This window comes from Perca fluviatilis, chromosome 7 (assembly GCF_010015445.1).
Source record: "Perca fluviatilis chromosome 7, GENO_Pfluv_1.0, whole genome shotgun sequence".
Lineage (NCBI taxonomy): Eukaryota > Metazoa > Chordata > Actinopteri > Perciformes > Percidae > Perca > Perca fluviatilis.
Window position 1 is genome coordinate 7,991,244 of NC_053118.1, and position 25,177 is coordinate 8,016,420.

General features: G+C 43.3%; 1 protein-coding gene across 1 annotated transcript in view; it reads right to left on the reverse strand.

Annotated features, from left to right (window-relative positions):
• The window catches only part of LOC120562929 (oxysterol-binding protein-related protein 10-like), a 57,670-nt gene that overhangs the window by 20,006 nt on the left and 12,487 nt on the right, over positions 1 to 25,177 (reverse strand). The window contains exons 4-6 of the mRNA XM_039806877.1: positions 20,813 to 20,905; positions 18,749 to 19,118; positions 14,986 to 15,104 (exon numbers count right to left, since the gene is read on the reverse strand). Of these exons, the coding sequence (XP_039662811.1) occupies positions 14,986 to 15,104; positions 18,749 to 19,118; positions 20,813 to 20,905 (582 nt within the window). The remainder of the gene's footprint in view (positions 1 to 14,985; positions 15,105 to 18,748; positions 19,119 to 20,812; positions 20,906 to 25,177) is intronic.

Genomic DNA, 25,177 nt, shown 5'->3' on the forward strand with positions numbered 1-25,177 from the left:
CGTCATTGGAAACTGTTTGGAAAAGGGCAGGCACTTTCTAAGAATACGGTCTCTAAAAATCGGTCTATCAAGTCCGCCGTTGTCGTTTTCGTGGCCGTCACACACACCTAAACCACGCCTTAGCTTCCAGTAGCTCAGCGCTGGACGCTGATTGGTCCAACAGCTGGCAGTTCTGACACATAAGCATTACTTGAAGCCCGATAAGATGGACTTTCGGGATACGTGATCCTGGGATTCTCGCATAATCTCGAGACAATCCAGCTGTCATCCAAGGTATGTTATTACGATGGTGGTTTTGAACATGGTGACATCACTGATGCATCCGAAATGTGGAGCTGCAACTGTGCACATGGCAGGAAGATTAGGCCAGGGTGCCATGTCCTGTTGGACCTCTCTTTAGTCATGTCCTCGTGTTCCTGATTACATCCATTTACTTGTTTAATTCAATTCAATTCAATTTTATTTATAGTATCAAATCATAACAAGAGTTATCTCAAGACACTTTAGTTCTAGACCACACTCTATCATTTACAAAGACCCAGCAATTCCAGTAATTCCCCCAGTAATTGTTTACTAAGTTGTAATAAATAAGCTCTATCCTTAAAACAAAGTGGTTGTTAATGTTTTCATAAATGATGAATGCAATAAAAATGGTATTTTGTTCTGTCTGTCCTTTGGTTTTGTCGACAGCCGCTCATCCGATCAACTTCACACTTGGCCGGTGTAATGCTTCGGACCCGATCAAAGTGCAGTGTCAGTGCGAGCTCTTGAGATCTACGGCACATATTTATCAGCAGTGTGTTATGTTCACACTGTGTAGCGTATTTAGTTGGGGACCCTATTAACTGTTACACCACCGAACGGCATGCTGGGTAGGCTACAGTACGCTCTCCGTCGTTTGCTACAGTGCATTCAAGAACCGATGAAGAAAGAGCGATCGGAGACATCATGGCAAACTCAAACACCTCAAGCATCGGGCATTTTTCCTTTGGGAATGACCGCTTTTGTTCCTGGGAAATAGCCTGGTCCCGAATAGCTAGCTAATAAATAAACATATTTATACCTTGATTCTGTATTTGCATTTTCGCAGATGGCTCACGGATTGACTTTGATTATGGTATGGGCTAAAGGGAAGGGATTAGGTTTGTGGGAGCATTGTTAATGAGTGCGTGTATATGAATGTTGTTATATCTAAATGTTTGTTATTGTCTTGTGCTGTATTTACTTTAATTATGATTCGCCATCTTGATGTTGGTTTCTTTTGTATCTTAAAGGACCCCCTCGAAAATGAGATGGTGCATCTCAAGGGGTTATCCTTGAAAATAAATAAATAAATAGCTGACAGCAAACGAATGATACTCTAGCATTGCTAGGGGACACAACTATGGCATCATGGCAGGTGTGATGCTCAGGACCCGAGGCAGCGGCGTGTCCAGTGTGAAGCTGGGTGGACGAGCAGTTCTCGAGAAAGCTGCAAGCAGCGACACAGCACGTTTTCAAAGCGGCACTGTACTATTTCTTTCTTAAATAATTCTGCGACAATCAGAAAGAGTAGCACACCTATCTGTTTTATAAATGCTAATTAGCAAAGAACAGACAGACCAGTTCCACCACAGGCATACAGCTCTCTGCACACAAACAGATAATCAATGAGGAAAATAGTATTTGAAAGAAACGTGTGTGCAGAGGCAGCGAGCACAGCGGGAACCTCCTTTTCTTTCATTTGTCCTGCTTCACTGCAGACGGGTTTAACTAACAATGAGAGAGGGCCTTGCTCAACACTCAAACTGTGTGTACGCACTAAAGGCTGTTTTATGCTTCTGCGTCGAATCGACGGCGTACCCCCGTAGACCCCTCTGCGTCTACGCTGGACCTGACGCCGTAGCCTGATGCCGTAGCCTGATGCCGTAGCCTGATGCCGTAGCCTGATGCCGTAGCCTGATGCCGTAGCCTGACGTGCACCTCTCGAAAAATTTAACTACAGGTCGCGATCGGCCGTAGCTTGGTAGTGTTGCATTCCCCCCCCGACTCATTTCCTGCTTCTCCTTCTCCATAATCATGCATCAGCATGAAATCAAGGAGAGGGTTAACTTTTCCTGCTGCAGATTTCCCACCGTGGTCAGAAAGAACGGGGGAGACACTTTGTTTCCTCTCACTATCAATCTGAGATTCTATGAGTCGCTAATCTCTCACTTTCTCCCTCACTCTATCACCCACTCCCCACACACACACACACACACACACACACACATGCGGGCTCGACGCACACACCAACACACAAGTATAAACATCAGGCCACTTACGTAGGCTCCGGCGAAAAGCTCTGCGTGGAGCCTCCGCAGAACCATAAATCACACACCTCTACCCTTCACTTCACTCTATTAAACCATGCATACTCATGGGTCTGTTTTAGACTAGAAATGCCAATTATTATGGAATTGTAGGCTACGCACATTCACGATTTGCACGCCAACAGTTATATAAATAGTTTATAGCACCATATTGCACATGGACCTGCAAACCATCATCAACAGTAATATATATCAGCCATCATCATCAAACTTCAGAGAGTTAAACAAGTTCATTTTGTTTCTATCCTGTGTTTATTTAGTTAGTTCATGTTTTATATCGGACTGAATCAAGCTTCAACCAACGCATTTTCTTTTAGTATAGTTCTATGAATGTATGTGCATGTGCACAGTGTGTGTGTGCAATAGTCATTGAGTATGTGGGTATATGACACAAGTGTATATGTGAACATCTACCCCCCCTCCTAATCCTCCTCACATCCCATGACTGGTCTTTGTTCCCAGTGGGCTGATCAGCTGCAGACCAAACACATGACTGTTTCCCACAGTTTTTTTTCTAGATTTGTTTGGGGCATTTCAGCCTTTAATGAAAGGACAGCTAGATATGAAAGGGGAGAGAGAGGGGGAAGACATGCAGGAAATCATCCAGGTTGGACTCCAACCCTGGACCTTCCGCGTCGAGGCATACACCTCTACCTATGTGCACCTGCTCTACCAACTGAGCTAACCCTGCCACTGTTTCCCACGTTTTTTTTTTTTTTGTACCGGATGCTTGGACGTTTGGGGATCTGCGGGCTGCAGAGACAAAGAGCCATCAAGGACATCTTGGAGGCCGCTGGAAAGGCTTCCCAATGGCTCTGGATCAAGACGGGGTGACCAGTGGCAGAGCAAGCTACCTGGGCACCCGATCGTCCCCCGGCTGGGTCGCCAGCGTGAGGGTGTCTGATGATAAGACCCGAAACACTGTGACCCCCGGGTCCATTACTGACCATGTGTCCAGGTTGCACCGACTGTACCTTTATTGCACAGTGGAAACATGAGACTGGAGAAATTTGAAGGGAGACAGAAGATGTGACAGGGCATTCAAACACAGGTCATAAGGTTACATGATTTAGACCTCAGCGTACCTGTGTCCACTTTTCCCATGTCTGATGATGAGATATCCAGTATGTTGATGGTTTTGTGTTATGGTATTTATGTCAAACAGTATGAATGTTAGGAGAGTGGGATGATCGAAGAAACCAAAGAAAGATGAGAGACTTCAGTCAACTCCACTCTAATCTCTTGATAATTCCCCCTGCCCCCCTCATCAGATTTATTCAGGTTAAACTATTAATTCCATGTTCACTGTCATGGCAACCCGCAGCTTATGAGATCAACTGACTTTGTCTGCAGATCACCACCTTCAAGTTCTTTGTTTGTAGACACTTAAATATGTGTAAATTGTCTATGTGGGCTTGTGTGGATGAATGTAGAAGTATGTGTGTGTGTGTGTGTGTGTGTGTGTGTGTGTGTGTGCGTGTGTAGCTGCTTCATTGCCTTCTTGTTTCTTTCTGGTATATACAAATAATATTCTCCCCCACTTTGCCTCACTTCAATGGCCTGCAAATAAAAACTATGAGGATAATTGTGTGTGGGCTTGTTTAACTACTTTCGTGGGGTCCAAAAACCGGGAGTCCAGTATACTTGTGGGGTCCCGACAGCTTTGTGGGGCCAAAATGCTGGACCCCAAAACTTAAGTCAATATAATGTATACGCTAGCGTTAAAAAGTTACTGCTACAAATCAAAATACTGAGATTTCCGCCTCGGGGTGTGAGACCGCAGCATTCACAACAATGTTGCTAGACGCTTTTCTCACACAGACATTACCCACAGCACAGGGAGTAGCTAACGGTAGATGCTAGTCTCACATAGCCAGACATTACTTCACAGCACAGCGTAGTTATATGCTGGCTATATTGACAGTCATAAAAGCCGTGCTCCCGCAGCTCTGTAACCAACTGACAGACACACTTTTTCCTTAAAATTACAGTATGAACCGCTAAAAACACAACAAGCTCACTGTCCTCTCCCACTCAGTCAGGCACACTTTCGGCTTAAATTACAATCTGAAGCTAAAAATACCACTACCTTGCCGAGAACACACTCATTGGCTTAAATTACGGCAACAATCGCTAAACACACTGCAAACTCACAGTCCTCTCTTCCGATTTACAGCCACCCTCTCGTGGTTTAAAATAACTCACCGTTGCGCTCCACGCTGACGAGGGCTACGCTGTAAACAGCCATGGGCTGCATGCCTGGTCCTCCGGTACGTTAGCTAGCAGTTAGCAGGGTTAGCAAGGCGTTAGCCAGGACCAGTCGGGATCACTTTACTGGCTGTGTCTCAATTGTTTTCGCAGTAACCAACTCGGTACTCTAGCTATATAATTCAATATGAGTACACAAATGTTAAAATAACAAAAATGCCCATCCCTAGTAGCTGTGATAAATTAGCCTGAAGCTAATGCTTACCTGTTCAGGAGGAAATAAGCCAACTCGCTTTTGGGATCTAGCTGCTGTCTCCATCTTTCAAATACATCTCCAATATTTACCAGGGGGTTATTCGTCTCTGGTCGCAAACTGTTAGAAACATGCTGTTTTTTTTTTTTCACGTCAGGTAAAATCTATCTCCGTTGATCCTGTTTGTTTGTGTTGTTCTGGCTGTACTACGTTACAGCTGTGCTGCTGGGTTTACTTTTACAGGTATATCTGCAACCGGCCTGGCTGTCAAACTGGCTTATAACAACACACAGATCAAAACATAAACACAAATTCCGTCACGGAATGTAAATTTCAAAAAGAAAAAAATACTGACATTAGCATTGTTGTCAGAAAAGATAGTATTTCAGTTTAACATGTTTCCTTAATATCTGATGAGGCATTGGTGTCATTTTTGGATTTATTACAGTACAAATATTACATAGGCTATTGGACCTTTAAAGGGCTGTTTGAGGGTTAATACTTGGTTTTAGGATTAGGGATAGAATTAGGTGATGGTTTTTTTAAATATGATTTATTTATTGAGATTTCAACAAAAAGAACAGATACAGACCCTTATATACCTCTGAGTGAGTAAGGTACAACAGACCATCGAATGAGGTGAGGTAAGCACTAATAACAAAGTGGTGTTACTTAAAATAAGAGGATAAAGTTCGTCAATACCCACACAAAATCACAAACCTGGAAGCACATAATACCAATTGGAAAAAATAAAATAAAAAAATAAAAATAAAAAATAAAAAATAAAAGAAAAAAAAAAATATAAAATAAAAATAAAAAAACACTTAAAAGACGCGAGACACTTAATAGACACTCACAGACAAGACAAACTGTGTGCTGCTAGTACAGGGAGAGAACGTGAGCCAGCCAGGAGCCACAAGAAGGTGCAGATCAGGGTGCTGTTTAGCCAGTGGGGGGGAGCATCCAGCCGGAGGGACTGGACATGCTCTTGAAAGGGTTGCCAAATCTTAAAAAAAATTTCATTGGAGCCACGGAGGGAGTGTTTGATTTTCTCTAATTTCATAAAGGATAAGGCATCCCTTCTCAAATGGGTGTGGGAGGGGGGAGACGGGCTCTTCCAGTGCATCAGAATGACATGCCTTGCTAATAACGTGAGAAAAGCCACCAGTTCAGTGAAGTAGGATGGCAGAGGGTTGGTAGAGGGTAGGACACCGAACAGGCCTACTAAGGGTGATTGGAGGACTTTGCTAGATGTGATGGCCGAGAGTGAGACAAATACAGAATTCCAGAACCGAGAGAGAGCGGGACAGGTCCAAAACATGTGACTGAGGTTAGCTGGTCCTAAGTGACACTTATCGCAATTTGGATCGGTGCCCGGGTAAATGCAAGATACTTTGCTTTTAGACCAGTGGACTCTATGAATTACTTTGCACTGCAAAACCCCATGCCGGGCGCAAATAGATGAAGCATGGACCCATTTCAGAGAGCACTGCCAGACCTCAGGCTCTATCTCTATATTAAGGTCCTTGGACCAGATGGTGCGCAGTCTATCAGAGGACGAGGATTGGTGTGTAAGGAGAGTGCAGTAGAGCTCTGAGATGGAACCTTTGAGGTAGGGGTTAATATTTAAAATAGTGTCAATCAAAGTAGAAGGAGGAATAGCAGGGAAACCAGGGAAGCGATTGCGAGCAAAGTCTCTGACCTGCAAATACCTGAAGAAGTGGGATCTCTGTAATTTGAATACACCCACTAGTTGGTCAAAAGATGCAAATATTCCCTCAATGTAAAGATGTTTGACAGAAACAATCCCATGATCCTCCCAGGCTGCGAAAGCCCGATCATTGATAGAGGGAGTAAACAGGGGGTTAGAGTGCACAGGGGATAAAAGAGAGATTGACTGTAACCCCAAATGGCGTTTCAATTGAGTCCAGATCTTGAGACAGTTCTTCACTATAATATTACTGGAATAAGATAATGGTGATAATGTCAGGGGGAGGCACAAAAGGGACATTAGAGAGGAGGAGCCACAAGAGGCAGCCTCAATCTGCAGCCACGGTGGAGGCTGATTGTTAATGTGATACCAGTGCAGTATAGATCAAATGTTAGCAGCCCAGTAATAACATAAAAAGTTTGGTAGTGATAGCCCACCCAATTCTTTGGGTTTTTGTAGAGTGTCTTTTCGAATTCTGGGAGGTTTTTTGTTCCATATGAACTGAGAGATCAAGCTGTCGAGTGAGTGGAAAAAATGTCTTGGAATAAAGAGGGGTATAGATTGGAAGAGATAGAGGAATTTGGGAAGCACATTCATTTTGATACAGTTTATCCTGCCAGCCAGAGATAAAGGTATGAGAGACCAACGGTGGAAGTCTTGAGTCAGTCGAGCAAGCAGAGGGGAGAAATTACATTTGAACAAATCTGAGTAGTTTCTGGTTACACAAATGCCTAAATATTTAAAATTACTTAAAGACGTCTTAAATGGTAAGTCCGAGAGGGGGTAGGCTGCGGCTGCAGCATTAATGGGCATAAGCTCACTTTTCTGAAGATTTAGTTTGTAACCAGAAATTTGCCCAAATTCCTTCAGGGTGGCCAACACAAGGGGGACAGATCTATCTGGGTCAGAGATGAACAGTAAGAGGTCATCTGCGTACAACGAAAGTTTGTGCTCGAATTAGGTGATGGTTAAGGTTAGGGTAAGGGGCTAGGGAATGTATTATGTCAATGACGGGTCCCCACAAAGATAGTGCCACAAACCGGTGTGTGTGTGTGTGTGTGTGTGTGTGTGTGTGTGTGTCTCTGTGTGTTAATCTGCTAATGTGATGCTGTTTTGCTATGTTTTCACCTTCACAATGTGGGTAACAAACAGCATGTTATCAATGACAGATGTGTGTGTTCCATGTTAGAGAGGGTCCACAGAGCACAGTGTCCCTCCCGGCAGCATGAAGCAGGCATCTTTTAAAAGCTCTTTCCCACCTGAATAATTCATGAGTGGGCGGTCCTCAGAGAAGAGTGATGAGAGCACTTAAGAAGATGGAATATTCTATGTACTAACTGCAGGAGGACAAGAGAGCAGCCTATTCAACACAGAGGCTTCATGGTGGATGGCAGAGCATGTGAGTGGAGTCGAGCGCTGAGAATTTCCTATCCTTGCTCACAGAGCTGCCTGTTCCCTCCAGTCTGCTGCGCAAAGTCGCTCCAGGATCCATAGGGTCTTCCTACCATGAACATTTCATTTTAGTCAGGCTGAGTATAGCAGGAAGGGTGTGCTCCTCAGAAGTTTCCTGAATTTCCTTGAGCGAGGCATTTCATTTTCAGGCCAGGCTGGAGTAGAATGGGTCTGACATCTCTCCATTAATGAGAGATTTAATTATTGTGTAATTAATGTGTATAGGTCCTGTTTGGCATGCATGTGTGTAACCCGCAATATCCACCAACTGCGGAACGACGGCGGAGTCAATAGGTTTCCAAGTCAACGTGTGTATTTCCACTGACTGCAGAACGGCTGCGTTCCGACTCCGGAGCAGAAACGCAGAGCTTCTATTTTTTGCCGGACGCCGGAGAGCTCCGCAGCAATTCAGCACAGGGCAGATAGTGCGCACAGGAAGTCAAGCACAGAAACAAAATAAAACAACCGGTTCATTTTCAAAATAAAATACACCGTGCTCACGGCGGATCATATTTCCCTTGAAAACGTCAGAATGGGCGGAGGCAGGCCTGAAGCCAAGTTTGTGGTTCTGTTTATAGAAACTACATCCTGTTATATCGCGCGATCATACGTGAATTCGCGAGATCTCGTGGGTCCTCGTGACTTCAGCTGTCAGTCATGGCCGCAGCCGTTCTGGAACACATCCGGAGCTGGTGGGTATTGAAGGACGGCGGAGCACGGAGCCGGCACGCAGCGGAGCCGATCCGCAGCCGTTCCGCAGTTGTTGGAAATTGCGGGTAATGTAACAACAGAGGGAAACCAATGAATTTCCCCTCGTGGATCGATAAAGTACATAATAATGTCTTTTTAGTCTTATTAAGGTTAGTTGCTTGAAAAAAAATGTACTTACATTCCAGACGTTACAGGATATACAGGCAGCTGTCGCAACCCCGTTCTGATCGAAGGTTTCCGGTGTATTACCCCTGACTACAACATCACACAGTACACCAAACTGCACATACAGCAAGTACAACAGTACTTATAAGAATACAAAGGAAATCTACAGACTTTTTTGTTTTTGTACACTACTTGCACACTTCACTGTGCTCATACATGCTGATGCAGTGTGCGTGCAGTGCATCCAAACCTTGGAGGGGTTCGGACCATACCCAAAAGCTTCATTAAGTAAACTATACATGTTGTTGTTGTCACCGAGCACTGCGGAACAAGGCTCCTCTGACTGTCACACTCCACTGCCTCCTGACACACACACACGTCTGCTGCTGCACCACACCTACATGTCATTTAAGAAGGTGTTTCCTGCTTTGATTTCCCTGCTGAGAGACAGACAGCATCGCTCCCGATGTTCTGCTCTCCTCTGACAATACCCTGTCTGCAGGCTGCTGTGCAGGAGCGGCTCCTCTGCCCAACATAATGGCAGACTGAGTCGTTCTCATGTGTGGCAAAGCACACAGCAACATCATCCCGGTGATGTGCCTTGTTCAAAAGCTGCTCAACTCACCTGCGCTGCAATGGGCTTACTATACTGAATAAATGGACTTTATGTGTGTCTACTTATTAGTTGCAAAACATTTTAAATTTTTTGTTATCTATGAGTCATTTGTCATCCTCGTCCATTCATTGAGGGGATCTCGCTTTGAAATGAAGCTACAGCATAAGTTCAGTCAGGAAGGCTAATCTTTTGCGAGCACGGGCCTGTAATTTGATTTCTCAGGCACCCTGTCATTCCCTCCACTCTCACATGCTCACTCATCATTTCCTTGCTGTACTGCTGTCAATTATCTTATCAGCTCTCCTCGGCTGCTCATGTCAGCTGATCCCATCTATCCGATAGCTCAGCGACACAGCTACATTGTTAGCCTGTCGTCCGTTTAAATAGGATTGTCTCTGCATTAAGTACCATCGTGCTGCTGTTGCGCTATTTCAATCTGTTGTCCGCTGTCATTTGTAACATTTTCCTTCTGAAATGTTACGTCCCACAAAACACTGTATAAGTATTAAATGTAATAAATTACCTGTGTTTAAAAACTGGTTATATATATTTTAATATCTTAAATTAATTCATGAAACCAAACTAAATGATGGACAAGCATACGGAGCTGCCACGATCATGCACAGACTTGTGCTAGGTGACCCCCTGGTGTTATAAAGAAATACTGTATTAGAGATGAAAGGAGGATAAAAGAGAGAGATGGAGGCAAGAAGTCACTTTGAGCTGCTCGCACACACACACACACACACACACACACACACACACACACACACACACACACACACACACACACACACACACACACACACACACACACCTCTCTCATTATGTGAGGGTCTACTATCTAGGTGTTATGAAGTACTGTCCTGGTCCCTCTAAGTGATATTTACGGCTCAGATAATGGTGCTGGCAGAGCTCTGTTCTATACTGCTCTGGTCCTCCACAGAAGGAAATCACAGAGATGGAGAGATGCAACAGCACTGAGGGCCAGCAGTCCTCTCTGTTTCACCAGGAGCTGCATGAGTGGAGTGGCTGGTTTAGGATTTTTAGATATAGGTCAGGTTTAACTTATATCTGTAGGGTATATATTGGCTGTCGAAGACGATGGCGCCGGGGACGGCTGATGTCTCTATTACTATAGCAACATGCATACCGCCAAAGAGAGTCATACAATATGAAAGAGAACAATTCACAAAAAGGAATAAGAATTATGACCAAGATACTCATGTAACATAAAATCATGCCCAGGCACTCAAGGTTGGTTACAAAAAGTGATAAAAGGCCTTTAATAAATAGGACGAGGAAGAGATTAAAAATACACTAATGCATGTCGGCTTGAGCCTTGAGCACGGGTGGTAAAAAAAGATGCCGGAGTAAGATCAAGAGAGCATCTTTGAACAGAGACTGAGGAGTTACCATCTGCCCCCCATGACAGATGTCCCATACTTGATACACATGATGACACCTGAGCCAACTTGAGCTCCAGAAAAAGACAGTATCCTTGCGATAAGATTACAAATTTTGTGTGACTGTGTTTCAGTTTGATGGCAAGGAATCTAAGTTGATCAGAAAGGTAATTATTGAGCCAGAAGAAGGTCTTGATGCATGAAATGAATGAATAATATGTGGTGTCAATCAGAGATGGTGAGAGGGGTCAACAGAAATAACCCAGCTGTCACTCTGCTGACACAGTGGCAACACACAAATGACCATGGGAAATTTACAGGACGGAAACTGTGACACAAACTGTGACACTTTGTGTTAGTGTTAATTTTGTCACCTATTTTTAATTTAGTCTTAGTGCCAAATATCCTTGTTAGTTTTAGTCATATTTAGTCATTCACAAATCTTTTTTTGTTAGTCAAGTTTTAGTCGACTAAAAGTCTTGTCATTTTAGTCTAGTTTTAGTCAAAAGAGAACTCAAGGTATCTTAGTCAAGTTTTAGTCAAAACATTTTAGTCTTTTTTTAAATAACAAATTATTTCTGAGATTATTTCTGATAACCATTTCAGTCAAATAGTTATATAATATAATATATAAATATCGAGCCCGTTTAGCTGTCAGCATTTTAACCGTGTTTAATCCAGCTGCTAGTTTACGGTGGCCTAACGTTACCTGCTGCCAAGTGTAGTGTTAACTAGCGTCACATGCTTTAACGTCCGTTTAGGAGCATCAGAGAGAAGCGCAGGCATTTAAGTGGCACCGAAATCCACGTTGCTATTCGGTCCGGTAGATAACGGTCGTTAAGGCACTGGTCAGTGCCGTATTAGCACCGGGTCTCGGTACCCAACCCTAGTAACAGCTGAATATTCTATCTCATGATGAAAAAGTAGAGACGATTGTAGACGAAAATGAAGAGAGATTTTATCTTAGTTTTTATTTTATGCAATTACATACATACATACATTTTAGTCTCGTCTGGACATTGGCACAGTCTCGTCATCGTCTGGTCTCATGGAAAAAAGGTTGTTGACGAACATATTTAAGGTTGTCTCGTCTCACGAAATTAACACTACTTTGTGTCTTGCTAGTTGTGATGCCATGGACAATTTGTACCAGTACAATATTATTTGTCTCAGTGGTCTTGCTGTATCTTTGCTAGCCATATTTACAGTTCTTCAGGTGTCCTTACCACAAGCTGAAAAACTACAAGAAATAACACGCAATAAAACTTTTAGAAAGCAGTACTATGTGACATTGTTTCCTTTAGAGATACAGACCTTACACAGATTTCATAGAGATACATAATAGTCAATATTTGTTGCTTACAGTCACAAAAGGTTCGTAAGTAGCTCTTTAATTCAACACTGTCGTCCTGCCTCGGCACCCAATAGCAAAGCCCGTTAGAGGGCTAGGTACATATTCATAGAACTAGAGTTACATCCAGTAACTAGGGCTGTATCCAACAATTCTTTCAACCAAGGTCCCCCAACCTTTTATGCACCGCGGACCGATTTAAAATTGACAATATTCTTGTGGACCAGGGGGGGTTTAAATCACGAAATACATATTGCATATTTTCCTTGCATCAACATATAAAAATGTTGCAACTCACCAATGGTTGCTTGCTTCCCTGCAACAAGACGTTCCCACTGAGGGTTGATGGGAGACAGCAACACCTGAAGCCTGTTCCTTACGTCTGCATTTTCATTTTTGTTGCATTCGTTACAGAAAAGTTAACTCCGCATATGATGTCAGAAATGGAAGCAACTTTTTCAGGGCTTTTGTGGCTATTTAAGGGCATTCAGCCTTGACTTTGATCCAGAATGCTGGCAGAAACGCAACTCTGCTGCAACACGCACTCGCAGGTCAGCGGGTAATGACCCCGCGTGCGTGTGTGTGTGTGACAGGGGATGGGAAAAGTGCAGCACAGACGGACTGAGGCCAGTTCAATGTTATGACCTTATATATTTTAGCCTATAACGCTATGTTAATTAAGTTTTATTTATTTGTTTACTCATTTATTTCCAAATCATATGGTTTCCTCGTGGCTTGGCAGCAGGTACATTAACAAAAGCAACTTACAATGAGTCAAAATAAGTCAACACTGACTTTTTCTTTCACATGGGATACAAACAGCTGAAAGTCCTGTGTTTGTTTGACCCATCCCTCCTCCCTACACAGATTTTGTCGCTCTTTAAACTACGTGGCCTGACTTCCTAACCCTTAGCAGCAGCCCTGCACATCCTGGCTCACGATCACGTTATATGAGAATTATACTGAATTACTTCTCTTCGGTATAAGACGAACAGTGAATGAGAACAGCATGACAATTTTGATATGATTGATGAAGACATTTCCATTTTGCATTTGGCTTCTTTTACCTTGACATTCTAATTTCAACACAAACTTTCACAGGGCAGAACTGCCCTGCGATTCCATGTTACTACTCTTCCGGTTTGCTCTTGCCTTTCATACTTATACATACTGTATAAATACAAACCCTGGGGCGCCTTCTAGCTCAACCCAGAAAGAGCGTTCGCCCCATGTAAGCTGAGTCCTTTGCAGCGGCGCAGGTTCGAATCCGACCTGCTGCCCTTTGCTGCGTGTCATCCCCCATCTCTCTCCCCCTTTCCTGTATATCCATTGTCACTGTCTAATAATAAAGGGAATAGCCCCAAACAAATAAAAATAAACTAACCCAACTGGAACCACATTGACAGCATGCACACTGGCATTATTGTGCAGAGACATAAAAGAAACATGGATACCCAAAATACGACCATTTTGCAGTTTTTGTAAAAAATCATATTGAGCATCTTGAATTGCATTAATACAGACAGCGTTAGGAAACAGATGGATACAGAAGGACCTATTGAGAAAGAAGAGCAAAAAGAGAGGCAGAGAGGATAACAGACATCAATACTTCACTAAGGCCATCTCTGGTCCAGGACTAGGATTGACATTACAGAAGGGAGGGAGAGGAAAGAGAAGAAGAAAGAGAGAATATAATTCCGGAGTGAGAGGAGCTGAAGGGTCGTAGAGAGCCAAAATTACAGGACTTCCAGCTGTACAAATTGGGATGAGGATCAGTGTTCGAAGTGAACCAGTACTCGCTGGCATACAGTACCAGCACTTCTACATTTCACTTATGTGCATACAGTGAGCTTTTACCGTTACCTTTGACAAGCTGCCAGTACTCTTTTCTGCCTTCTCCCAACCTGATTCTCTGGGCGATCCATGATAACCCTAATTAAACTACAAAACCCTGAGTGCACTACGTGATGCAACTTTACACTTTTGTCTGCCTTCTTTTTTGTGTCTGCAAGCGACAGGAACATCCACAGTCTGTTACAAAAGTGTTAGCCTGGCTCAAAAAAGAGCAACACAAAGAGAACAAGAGTCAGACAATGAACAGAGCCTTGTGAGTCAAATCCTACCCATCAACCACTGAATGGAGACAGGGAGACGCTTTTGCACACAAACGCAGTGCTAGCATAGTTGATGTATCATAAAAAAGCATCTAGGGCTACCGTTACTGCAGTCAGCTATGACGTGAATAATCAGTCAAGATGAACTACTGGCTCATTGTCAAAGAATAAAAAGGCTTGGGGACAAAGTCGGTTGTAAACTGCTCAGAAATACTGAGGCTGAGTGGAGTGGGTGCTTCATCTCTGCTTGTGGTACTGACAAGGCTAGACAACAACATTGATTGTATAAGAAATCAAATCAGGAAACACCGAGATGTCACGTAAAAAAGCGGCAGAGACTGAAAAGAAGGCATCACGCAATTAAATTAACAGGATCATTTAAATAATGCACAGGGATGAACATACAAACGGCTTAGTATTACGAACTGCCACAAAATCAGTAAGCACGGCCATCCAGATGTGCCAACTGATGTGAGCATGGGCCAACGGGTCAAGCAACAACAGAAGCATGTAGAGTTGTGAGAAAAACAAGTGAGAATTGCACAGTGAGTTGAGAATGATGGGTACCACTGTACGGTAAGTTGTGTGATGCAAAATAAGCATAATGAACAAGGAGGTGTATAATAAAGAAATGTGGTTTGGATTACCTCCAAAGGATCCTTGTGCGTTTGAGTGGAAGAAGGCCAGGAAGAGGAGGAGAGAGGTGTTTGTGCACCATTTTTCACCTGCTTCTCAGAAAGAGATCTGGACCATCCAGTGGAACTATCTGGAGGGAAAGGAAAAAAATCAAAAGCATCACCATCAACACTATCATTTATACTTTAAATTATAACAATGTATGACCTCCGGTGGGGCTGGATAAAAGCTCAATGTTCAGGTGCAAAACGTTCACATTTTGGAGAGCAGGGATGTACACAGTACATTTCACAGCTGCTGCCTTTTGTGTTTAGATATTTCTTGTGCACAGCAAGGTTTGCCTGATACTGGTGTTAGAGGAAAAGTCTGGGATCAGCAAACCGTCTTCTGGGGACCATAAAATAACGTGGCAAATTTGATGGAAGTACTTACTACTGGTTTTAGGCCCTGTTTACACGAATACGATCGTGGGTGAAAACGACAAAATATTTTATCAGGTGTGCCTTTCGTTTAGACGGCGACAGCATTTTTGGGGCTTAAAAACACAAAAAAGTGAAAAACGCTGCACGTGTGTGTGTGTGTGTGTGTGTGTGTGTGTGTGTGTGTGTGTGTGTGTGATTGTGTGCATTGTTTGGAGCAATAACCACCTCCTTGTCTGTCCAGACAAAATTGTCAACTTTTGTTGTTCGCTTCGCGCTACTAGGGAGAGGAGAGAGAGAGAAGAGGAGGAGAGGGAGACAAGTAGAAGGAAGGTTCTACGCAGGCGCGCGGACTTGGTGGATCGCATTTCACACACTTTTGTGTCACCATACGCACTCAGATTTCCCCCCCATAACGCTCGTCTAAACGCGGAATAAAAAGTGACAACGCAACGCCACTTTTGCGTTTTTTCTCTTCAGATCGTTTGCGCCTAAACATAGCCTTAGACCAAAGGATTGGTCAAGAACACATTTCAACTTGAGGCCCTACTTAAAAAGATCGAGGAGTACAAAAATCAAAAAGAATCATCCTTTGGGGACCATAAACAGTAGTAGTCTGGCGCAACAGAAGTACGAGAAAAGCCTAACAGTCATGAAAACAATATGCCTCTTGTTCATTTTACAAACTTGCTCGCATGCTGTGTTACGTTACACAAATAGAGCAAAAAAAGATTTTCTGCTGTTTGGTAAATGTGCTCTCCTGGAGAGCTCATGAAGGGACATATCACACCAGCAGCCAGAGGATATTTTAAGACACTTCCACACTTCCCACTCCACAGTCTCCCATGTGTGAGCTCTAAGCTTGATGACAGACAAATAGAAAGCAAACATCCAGCTGATGGAGAAACTCAAGGAGCCATTGGGGTCTATGACTTCACTTCTGGGACCTAGTAATTTCAGTGTTTCCTCTATGTTGATTTGACCGTGGCGGCCCCCCACGGCAACATTTCTGCCCCCCACGGTATCAGAAATAGGGCTGCATTGTTAGAGTGTATGTCGGAGAACGTTTGTATTTTAGGTGCATTATTTACATGCTGAAGTAGTTACACTGCATTAAGATAATGTCATTAATAGTGGGTTTATTGTTATTTGCTACAGAATGCTTGGCTTATATGTCAAGATCAAAGTTGGCCTATATAGTAACTCAAAAAATACAGTTCAATCCCAACTGAAAATATGCCTCATTGTGTATGAATAGAGGTGAACAAATATATTAGTTTATGTTGCAGCAAAGTGTCAGTTCCGTTTCATGGCCTTCCCCACTGCTAAAAAAAATCCTAAAGGAAACACTGAATTTTATGTTTTCCTGGTTTGTTTTTCAGCTTGATTTTTGTGCCAGATTTCTGACACAACTCCACCCACTTCCAAGGGGCATGTTAAAGGGGAGCGTCTGCGTTCCAGTTTCTGTCCTTCATCTGGGTCATCCTTGTTTTTCAGCTTAGAAATACTCTAAAATGGCAGATTCCAAGCAAGCAAGATAGATTTTTTTTCTACCTTTCTCTGTTATTTTCTCTTATTTCGAGGCTATACGATGGTGGGAGTGGGAGATGGTTGGGGAACGTTGCTAAAACAGGGTGGAGTTGGGAAACCGGGACACGCAATGTACTCAGCCCGTCCACCCCCCAAAAAAACGACCGGATAGGTCGATAGTGCAAGCAGCTCAATCTGTGTGTAATATCTTACCAGTCTGGCAGGTAAAAAAAAAAAAAGCAATGAAGGGAAATGACCTGGTGCCACGTTGGAGGATTCATGTCATTGATAATGTTAAATAGTGCACTGTACCTCTCTCACACTTGAGTCTGCAGATGAAGTCCACGTATCATACCCAGAAAACGACCGTATAGGTTGATTATGCAAGCAGCTCATAACGGCTGACATAAACGTTTTTTGTTAGGCGGCAAATTCTCATGGCTGTAGTAATTATCGGGAGAGCAAACGAGGAAGTGAGGTGATGAAATGTAAGAGGGCCAAATTCCACGTAAGGTTGGGGTGGTGGATGGTTCAAATAAACACCGGACCTTCACCCAGGATACCAGGGTCCATTTCCTGTGTGAAGTCAACTGTCACTTTTTTTTTTTATTAACCGAGTTTTAAGAAGAAGACATACTTGATCCTGTGAGGAGAAATTCTATTTTTTTCTCATTCTGTTACAGTTATTACACACAGGCCCAAATTACAAATCCGATGGACAGGCACCCCGAGCAGTTGGGGGGTTCGGTGACTTGCTCAGCACCTCTCCAGCTACCAATCCACACTCCGTACTTAGTCTGTAATGGGACTTGAAGCAGCGATCCTCCGGTTCCCACGCCAAGTCCCTACGGACTGAGCTATTGCCACCCCAAAGCCAGAAGTTACATTTTTTAGCCCATCCCTGATGATTTATTTACCGTAACTACGTCTTTTTGTCTCGCAGCGCTTACTACGTGTTTAAAAATGTGCCTGTATAGAACAATCATATGATTTAACCGCTACGTGCAGCAATAAATAGAACCTCGTATGTCATATAGTTTCGTGAGTCTTCGGAAATCGACCTATAATGTTGTTTAGGTATGAGCACGTGTTGAATGCACTGTATATGTAGGTGTACTGTAGGTAGGTGGCTGTACTATGTTGTCTTGCTATACCCACAGTGTTTAAATGATCTAATCCCCTACAATATACCTCTCTAAAATCATCATTCCATAAATGCCAGAACTGTTAGAGTGATGACAGCTGGTCCACATCTGATCATGGGCCTTTCTTTTTTTATTAATTAAGCAGACTGAGCTGATTCGTTAACAAAGGGTGAAGGGATGTGATGTGAGATACGGAGGTACCACTATGATATGCGAGGTGAGTCACGTGGCAGATGGAGACAGCCATTCGGTACTTTCCAATCGTCTTGCTTACGAGGATGACCTTACTCTAAGAAGACTATGAGAGCCAGTGGAGAAGCGCGTTAGCACCAGTGCTAGCTCAGCCATGGCCATCACACACGTGAACCTCGTCTTGCATTGCCGAGCGATCCCTCTCCTGCTAAATGGCCGCTGCATAATGTTCCCGTGTAAAGAGGCGACTGCGGTAGCTCTCGTGGTGCACGTCATTACACTAAACTGAGATACGACACTGCGAGCCAGACCACCTCCACAAGTGGTTCCAGACGATCTGCTTGCATTCGCACAGCGTTCTGCATTTACATCTTCTTGATTCAGATAGTGTATCCAGAAAGAGATCACATGTCAAAGAGCCAAAAAAAAAAAAAAAACTATCCTTTCCTCCACTGATTATTCAAATTTGATTTCATCACTCAACTCACCTGCATGTTCGCGGCCTTGACTCTGACTGTGGATGTGGTTGTGGCCACTTCCTGGTCGTCCACTGTAGCTGCTGTCTTTGGGACTCTGGCTCTCACTGAAGCTGTGAGTCGGGCTCTGGCTGCTGGACCGGAGGCCCCCAGGCTCCATCTGGTTCACACTGGAGCTGCAGCGCTGGCTCCACGGCCGGACTCTGTCTGTGGGAGCTGCCTGATTCAGACCAGCTGAGCTGTGGGGGAGGCTGGGACTAGGGGTGTGGTTCTGGTTCTGGTTTTGGTTGAGAGCCTGGACAACATTGTGCTGCAGCATACTGAGACACTCCCCCAGGCAGCTCAAAGTGGCTGCAGACGTGGCCTTTAAAAGGAGAAGGTCCTTGGTCAATAGGAAAAGGAAAGAAAGAAATAAATAAAAGAAGGTTAGCAGAAGAAGATGCTTCCAGTTTGACACACAGTAAAAAAGGTGAGATTTCCACCTCTTTTTTATTATAAAGTAGGTTGAGGTGAATATAAATACTATGAAAGTATCAAAACGCTCAATCCACAGAGAACTGCACACAGCCCGTATTCAGATACTGTGCCTTTTAAAGAGCCGTCAGGGCTTCCGTATGTTGTGATATCACAACTATACTTTATATAGGTAGAACATGCCGCTACAGTGACATACAGATTTAGAGACTCCAAGAGCGCAGATGCAGAAGACCCTGAAACAATGACCAATCAGAGCAGACTGGGCTTTTTCAGGAGGGGGTCTTAAAGAGACAGGTGCTAAAACGGAGCGTTTCAGACAGAGGTATATTCAGGTGTATTCAGACTGACAGTATGAAAAATTAATAATGTGTTTTTTGAACATTAAAGCATGTAAACATGTTTGAGTAGAATCCCAAAATTCTAGTATGAACCTGAAAATAAGCAGAATATGGGACCTTTAAAAAGCTAAGACTGTTGTGTGCCTAGGTGGCTGAAGACAAAAAGTTCTTCTTAAACACCACACATCACTTAGTGCTCATAAGATCCTGGCTTGGCTAGGTGTAGCATTGAACTATTGGTGGATTTAATGGCACTGTCACCTGTGCACTAATAACTTCAAGTGGTTTGTCATGACGCCTGGACAGAGCAGAGAGATTTACATACTCATGGTAAAACCCCCACTGCCAGGTGAAAAACAGCAGCTAGGGAATCCTTAGAGATTATTCTACCCAAAAGTTAGAAAGAAGAGTGAGCAGGCAAATGATTGTGCCTGAAATAGTGTTAACGCTGATCCCCCAGGGCATTCATGCAGCATAGCACATCAACTAGTGCACTCTCGCACTCTTATCTCCTTGGAAATTGCTCGTTTTGGCTTAAGCCAGGTGCTGGTTCAAAGAGGAGCCGTTAAAGAACTGTGTTACATTATGAGATGGGTTTTATTTTCAGAGCTGTATATTCATAGCTATATTGTTTCTGATAATACTCCTCAGAGTTATAGCTGACATCTCGGAACACGGCGACTCAAACAAAAAGGGCTAAGGAACATTCAGACAGTCAGACATATTGTTAACAGATCCAAAGGTTAGCCAAACGAGGCCAACGTTTAACTTACAACCCAAACTGTCTTTTAGCACTCATCACTGTTTAGACACTGACCTCCAGGTTTAACTTCAGGTTCTACATGCACTTAGTTTACCTGTACAATGAGCAGTGATACAGGTGTGCTCATCTGGTTCCACGGTTGACTTTTTTAATGCCTCACTGATCACTGTCTGACTTCATACAATCCATCTCTACACTAAAGTCAGCTAAAGCATTGACTGGTGCTAATTCCATGACGCAAACAGAGAGAGATGTAGTTAGACAGAGCAGACAATAGATCAAATAGTAACCTGTTGAATAAAATGCCACTAAAGTAAGCAGTTGTATATGCTGTACTGTCGTAAGAGTTACAAAAGGCAAACAGAACGTCCAGTAGCACAGTTTGGATCAACCAGCTGTGAACACAACCGAATCTTAGTTTGATAAATATGGATTATCGCAGTGTGCTTGGCATTCATTGACTTATCTGCGCTGTATACACACTACTTGACATGTTACCTCATCCAGAGAAGAGAGGGGTCCACCTCGGGGGGACAGGGACTCAACAGAGTTGACCAGGTTCTTCTGCTGCCCTTCAGCCTGGATCATCACCTACACACAGACAGACATTAATTATTGCTAATGAAGGTGACCGCAGCATCCAGACCTTCCTCCGCAGTGCTACGGAGGAAGGTCTGGCTAGTCCACACGGCATTCCTGGATGGGAGAAAAATGTGGTCTGGTTTATTGGCATTTCTTTAAACCAATCACAATCGTATTGGGCAGCGCTAAGCGCCGGACGGAGCCACGGTGCCTTTGCTAAATAGTCTCAGGAAGGAACTTGTTTTGGTGGAAAATGTGTATGTTCAAAGGTTGTTTTAGTCGTGCGAGAGAAAACTCAGATTGGAGAGATAGTCTAGCTAGCTGTCTGGATTTACCCTGCAGAGATCTGAGGAGCAGTTAACCATAGTCCTCAGAAATCCACCGGAGTTTAGAACGCCAACACAAAGACAGAGGAAGGTGACATCCGGGTGAAATGAGGGACATCCGGTGGAATTTCTGGCGGCACCTGAACAATCCCGGCAATGAAACGTCGATAAAGACTACGTTTTCTCTTACTGCTGCTGAAGTTTGACCACGTTTAGCAATTGCCACAACATATATGCTGCATGATTCTGGCGAGGTATCAGCATACAGCTGTATTGTCACGTTTCGGCTTTAAGGAGCTTTAGACTACCAGCCCTGGTTGGGAGGAGATAGAGATTAAAGTACGTAGGCAGGGCGAATTTGAATGGAGGGAGAAAGGTAGTTGAAGGGTGATAAAAGAGGGAAGAGAGGAAGATCAGAGTAAAACTGTGAAAAAGAGGACAGTGTGAGAATGTTTGACTTTTCTTCTGGATGACGAAGAAAGGGAGATCAAAGGAAGAAAGGCACAGAGGGAAAGGGCTAGTCTGTGAAAGAGAGATGATGAGCTTTTCTCTGTGACCCCAGGAGGTAATTACTCCTGACACTGTTCCCACAGAGCAGAGCCACGGGCACATCTCCGCCCGTGCACATCTCAGCGTGGTTAATGAGTGTGTGAGACGAGCTGTGATCAATGTCTGCCACATACGCACCACATATCCAGCAGGGACTACAACTATTTCCTCTGTCTTTATCCCTTTCCTAGAATATGAATACCTCTGATCTGCAGTCAGACTGTGAGAGCAATGAGAGGGAACCAGAACAATAAAGTTGCGGGTCGCACAGATAAACAATAACCTAAAGGTCCAAACGCTCTGTAAAGCCGAGGGGAGCTGCAGAATCAGCTGATTATATTCTGTAGGTTAGTTTGTGGAGTGATAAGCCAAGCAGCAACATTTCCCTTTTATTTGGAGGAGTCAGGGTTCCAATCTTTGAATCCCTTTAAGAACAAGGGTTCCCTATAAGCCACGGATCAATAAGTCCTAATACCAAAATAAAAGAGGTTTGGCAGCTCTGTAACAATGTAACATTATTAACGGTCATGTTATTCACACAAGGTTATCAGGAAAAGTAATATAAGGTCATGTGGTCAAGTGTTTTAACATCTCTTGCAAGCAAGTATACATAAAGATATATAAAGAGGTCTCAGTGTGTCTTCCAATGCATTCCCTATCCCTCACTCAGACGCTCTCACACATGCTGACAGATCGTGCTTCACGCACACGTGTGTAGCTCTCTCAGGGGACGGTGAGTCAGCAGCACTTTCTGATGAAATAGCGAGAGAAGAGCTATTACAAGACACAACGCTATCACACTTCAAATCATGCAAACACAACCAGCCTCAGATGCAATATACTTCAACTCCTGCTGTCATTATTAAAGTTCCCATGACATGCTGCTATTTGGATGCTGGTCTCTATTATAAAAACTACTTATATCCCTATACTTATCTGAATCTTTTATATACCTTAGTGTCCCCTAATACTGTATCTGAATCTCTTTTATACTTGTGCATCTATCTGAAGTCTCTTTATATCCTAGTTCCTATACTATCTGAGTTTATTTATCCCTAATACTTATCTGAACTCTATACCTCAGTGTCTATACTATCTAATCTCTTTATTACTATTATACTTATCTGTTTAATACCTAATACGTATCTGAAGTCTCTTTATATAGGCCTCAGTGGTCCCTATACTGTATCTGAAGTCTCTTTTATATAGGCCTCAGTCCTAAATTATCTGAGTCTCTTTTACATAGCCTCATGTCCTATACTGTATCTGAAGTCTCTTTTATATAGCCTAGTGGTCCCCTAATACTGTATCTGAAGTCTCTTTTATATAGGCCTAGTGGTCCCCTAATACTGTATCTGAAGTCTCTTTTATATGCCTCAGTGGTCCCCTATACTGTATCTGAAGTCTCTTTTATATAGGCCTCAGTGGTTCCCTAATACTGTATCTGAAGTCTTATATAGGCCTCAGTGGTCCCCTAATACTGTATCTGAAGTCTATAAGGCCTTAGTGGTCCCTATATTATCTGAAGTTCTTTTATATAATTAGTGGTCCTAATATGTAGGATTCTTTTATATAGGCCTCAGGTTCCCTAAACTGTATTGAAGTTCTTTATATAGGCCTCAGTGGTCCCTAATACTGTATCTGAAGTCTCTTTATATAGACCTTAGTGGTCCCCTAATACTGTATCTGAAGTCTCTTTTATATAGGCCTCAGTGGTCCCCTAATACTGTATATGAAGTCTCTTTTATATAGGCCTCAGTGGTCCCCTAATACTGTATCTGAAGTCTCTTTTATATAGACCTTACTGGTCCCCTAATACAGTATCTGAAGTCTCTTTTAGGCCTTAGTGGTCCCCTAATACTGTATCTGAAGTCTCTTTTATATAGGCCTTAGTGGTCCCCTAATACTGTATCTGAAGTCTCTTTTATATAGGCCTTAGTGGTCCCCTAATACTGTATCTGAAGTCTCTTTTATATAGGCCTTAGTGGTCCCCTAATACTGTATCTGAAGTCTCTTTTATATACCGTAGGTCTTAGCGGTCCACTAATACTGTATCTGAAGTCTCTTTCCCGAAATTCAGCCTCTAGAGCCAGTCCCACAATGAGCTTTCCTTAGGATGTGCCATTTCTGTGTCTGTAGCTTTCCCCACTGGGGGACCATAGGCAGGCTGGGGGAACTCATATTAATGTTAAAAAACCTCATAAAGTGAAATGTTCATGCCATGGGACCTTTAAGATAAGATTAGATAAGATAAACTTTATCGTCCACTTTGTTTTAAGGTTATGTGTGCAGCAGAATTTGCCATGGATCTAGCCAGGCTCTGGCAATTAGGCTCAACATACCTCGCTATGCCACCAATCTCGCTTCGTAGTACAGCCCTCAGGTTCAGCTGCTGTTCAGCTGAACCTGTGCTCGCTTTGACAATGCAATCGGGTCCAGCTGGGTTTCAAACCCCTGTAAGTTCCAGTTTAGCTGTATCCGTTCTGAACTGAAGCTAAGCAGTCCGATGTTAAGTTAAAGGCCCTGTCATTTCCAAACATACCAATCTGTCAAATGTATGACAGCAACAGGAAAATGTTGTACATTGGAAAATTCATATTTCTGAAGGTAAAGAATTAATAGACATGACAAATTCAGATGCAAGCCCATGCTGGAGCATTTTAAACTGACCATGTGCAGAAGGTATTAGGCTCTTGGATTTGCTGTGTTTGAAAAGGACTGAATAGATGCTGCTGTTTGGAGGCTTTTAGCAGTGATATGGAGTCAGGGGGGGAAATGGGTGGTTTGGTTTAGTCAGAAAACAAACTAACAGCATCAACGTGCACGGCTTGTGTTTCTGTAGTTTGTCCATTTCGAAGAGACAAAATGCTCTAATCTTTTAATGTCACAGCACACATCATAACCCAGAGGTATTACCTTTAATGTACCTCAAAGTTCAACATGGTGGCAGGGAGCACAAGCCATTAGTGACATCACCCGCTGTGTGAGAACAGAGGAGGGAAGCAGCACTGAAATGCTGAATAAGATTACCTTTGCGGTAATGAGCAGCTGGACTGGAACATATAGTGAGTGGAAATATAGTTGGGCTCCATTATGTCCAGAAACCAGACCTGTCTAACTGGCCAAATGTACACTTCTCTGTACATTTGGAATAGCTGTAATCCAATAAGGAGGCAGAGAAGAGAGCCGGATCGATAGGGAAAGATTGATGTATACGGTCAAACAGTCACAAGGTGCTCACCTTTACTCTGCATTTTGGAGTCTCTCTTTGGGGGCATATACACACATCATATGTCACAGTTAGTTAGTTAGTTAGTTAGTTAGTTAGTGTGTGTGTGTGTGTGTGTGTTCTTGTTTAACTATATTCGTGGGGTCCAAAAACCGGGAGTCCAGTATACTTGTGGGG